Genomic DNA, 3343 nt, shown 5'->3' with positions numbered 1-3343 from the left:
GTCTGCTTCAGTTCATCATTCTGGGTGAGATTATGAGGGGGATTAGAGGTTCCTGTTGTAGCATGCCTGTAGCTGACAGGATGGCTCCTGGGGAATAGTGTGCCAGTACAAGATATTCCTACAGCACAATGAGGGCAATCTGGGGCTTAAAAGCAGAGGCTATGGAGGCTTCATCAACCCTAGTGCTCCACACAGATGAGTTTAAATATTTGATGCACTCTAATGGGGCAGTTCGCTGCATACAAAACACATAGTCTGACAACAGTTAAGTTAAATTACAGTGTATTTATCAAAAAGAGGACAAGAGATTTTTGGAATGTTACAATGCACATTAAATTAGTTCAGCGTCAAATTTGCCAAACAGGTTGCCAAGGACAATATTTACAACTTACTTACCAAATGCACATGATACATTTGTGTATTTAAGGCTGAATATGCAATCCAAACACAATTACAAGAGTGCAGATGCTGGCTGTGACAATATGTGCAAACGATTTCCTATAAAAAGCAAGCCAGATGTCAACAGAAATACAGTATTCTAGAGTCAACTTATGTTAAGGCTTAGGAGTTCATCACTGGGATTACTGAACACAAGGCAAGAATCCAAACAGAAAAAAAGGCTGCTTTATGGTGCCCCTAGTCACAAATATAGCCTAATCTTGACATTTATTCATATTCAGGTGAGCATCAGTGGAGTGAAGTAAGACAGGATAAACTGACCTTAATTTTTTCCCTCTCAGTTGAGGCATACAGTGAAAATCTCAGCAGAGAGCTTATAAACGTGTCAAATTTACTTATTTATAAAGTAGGCAACACATTCTATTCACAAGAGGTAGTTCAGCTAGATATTCAAGACAGTTTTGTGTAATGCGCATCAGTTTAGCACAAGTGTGCCAATCGTGTTTGCAAAGCTCATTATACTGTGCAGACAACAAATCTATCACCTGTGCATGCTGAACCTTCACAGCTGGCCGTACTTTCCTTTGCAATTCGAAATGTGTTTGTATAATCTGTCTATCCTGTCCTGGAGAACACCGGCGTGCTCATCTGAGAGAAATCCTAATTCCTGAGACAAAGGCTCGCTGTCTCTGTAGAGCTCCAGCAGCCTTTGCCTGGAGTCTCTGCGCCTGTGCAGCTCCGTTACGCGCTGCGTGGTCCTTTTTCTGAACACGCACACGGAGCTCAGGACCGTGTTGTGATATTTCTCCCACATGTTCAACACCCGAAAGCCGTGCACGAGTCCGGCCTCGTTGTCTATGAACACAAGGTCACCGCGGGGGGTTTTCAGGAGGTTGTTGGTGTCCCGCTCCATCACACGCGAGTCCCACTGCAGGCTGAACAAATTGCTGACGAGTCTGTCGAAGTTTGCGGTCAGGTAGTCGAGTATGATCAGGTCGCTCCACTGCGCCAGCTCCAGCAACTCGGCAGTCGTCTTGTTCCGGAGGTCCTCCGGGACAGGATGCAGCCCTCCGCTCTCCTGCCTGAGCGGCGCAGGTGTGACCACCCCGGTCAGATTGGAGATCCACTCGGTGAGAGAAACCACGGCTCGGTCGCTCCACTGTAACCCATCTATGCGCGTCCTCACAGCCGCCCACTGCTCGCTGTCACCGCTCAGCTGGGACAGTATCAGGGGAGGCAGATTGGTGATGCCGAGCAAACCGGCGAGGTAATACGTCAAAGTTTCCCCCTGCACCTGGTCCGCGTTTATCCCGTAACGCACACACGCTTTGGTTCCATCTGCAAAAGTGGCGAGCTGGTTGGATATCCTGCCGCATCCAGGCTCCAGCTTCACCACCCGGTACGTCCTCGCTCTGTTCCTCCAAGCCCGTGCATATTCCTCCGTGAAGCCCACAGGGAGGAGGTCTTCCAGCCACTCACTCCAAAATATGCCGTTCTCCACTGGGGAGCCCAACTTGACGGGGCCCTCCCGCCGCGTTGACCCCTTGTTATCCCCATTCACATGGTAATCTCGACTTCCCGCAGAGGCAGGTTGATCGGTGAGGTTTTGAGCATCAAGACTTCCCCCCAAGCGTGGTCTTTGTGCCGCTGGGACAGCTAGCAATGTCCGGAAAGTTTTAGCCGAGAGGTCCACCGGGAGACCCTTGGGGAAAGACCCTCCACCCGGTATCGAGAACCTCCGTTTGTGACGCTCCAGACGGCTCTCCAGTGCGCTCCAGACGTAGAAAACACTTGCGAGGGCGCACAGGAAGAGCAGAGCAAACAAGTTTGCTGACAGAGCCCTCATGGTGAAGACCACCTTTGCCACAACTCCGGCAGATTTGAGTACAAAAAAACAAACACTGAAAGAACACCAAATTTCTTCAATCCACAGTGGAGCTGGAGCGGCTCCGAGCTGTGCGCCCTGCGTCCCGTACAACTCCGACGCCCCGGAGCGGCTCACAGGCGGACTGTTTGAGATCGCAGGAGGAAGATGGTCTCGGAAACTGTGCGAATCTCATCTCCCGTCCCGTTCGGATGCCTTATCATATTCCTTTGCGGGGGAATAAGAAAAGAGAGAGCATTTCGGATCACCGCAGTGGATCTTCATTTATTTCTCCGTCAGGCTATGTAGCCCGCTGGCTTTCTGTCCGTGTGCGCCTCTCTCCGTCTCATCCTCCCTTCTGTACGTCTCTCTCTCCGCCGGGCGCTGGGTGAGTTTGATTTGTGGTGGTGTCGGCTCGCAGAGAAACACTAGGCGGTGAGACACGTGACTTTGGTCCCGAGATGGTGGGCGGATCGTGGGAAGGAGGGTTCAGAGAGGAGCGGAGCAAGTGCACCGCGCCGCGTTTTATGTGTCACTGTGATGTGAGAGGATTGTGTAGTATTAGACAAGGCAGCCATTATGGTAATTGTTGCACAGAGTAGCAATACTTTGGAAAATAATGTCACCATTTCTAATCAAATTATATTCTGGGCTTTGTGCATAAAGCTGAATATCTGTGTTAATGAGGCAGAGACACGGAGGAAGTGCAGTGGTTGAACTCAATTTGTCTAAATTTGTGCACATCATGCACTCTGTTTCTATTTTCTGCAAACTCTGAGGTCGTTTTATGACCCACAAAGCACTGAGTAGTGTCACCACACTTTCTTTTGTTGTTCAGTGTTTACAAAGCACCACATTGTATTTGAAATTAGACTTTAATCAGTGCTGATTTTCAGCTTTAAGACTGTTTTTGAGCATCTACATCCAAACTGATCCAGAGCATATATACAAGGCAACCTTAATTGAGCTACATCTGACTGGATCTGTCTAAATGATCATGTGTTTAACTGCCAAGAAGCAGAACGAAGCTAAAAAATTGTAATAAAAGTTCTGGCAACAGCAGTTGCAGACCTCAGCATT

At 48.7% G+C, this 3343-nt stretch overlaps 1 protein-coding gene across 1 annotated transcript; it reads right to left on the bottom strand.

Moving 5' to 3' along the window:
* Positions 1-265: 265 nt before the first annotated feature.
* fjx1 (four-jointed box kinase 1) lies at positions 266-2666 on the bottom strand. Its single transcript, XM_023263224.3, has one exon. It carries the CDS (start codon positions 2243-2245, stop codon positions 962-964), a length of 1284 nt encoding a protein of 427 aa, XP_023118992.2. The 5' UTR covers positions 2246-2666; the 3' UTR covers positions 266-961.
* Between the last annotated feature and the right edge of the window lie 677 nt (positions 2667-3343).

The sequence above is a fragment of the Amphiprion ocellaris genome, chromosome 3 (assembly GCF_022539595.1).
Source record: "Amphiprion ocellaris isolate individual 3 ecotype Okinawa chromosome 3, ASM2253959v1, whole genome shotgun sequence".
Lineage (NCBI taxonomy): Eukaryota > Metazoa > Chordata > Actinopteri > Pomacentridae > Amphiprion > Amphiprion ocellaris.
This window is presented reverse-complemented; position numbering and strand designations above follow the sequence as displayed.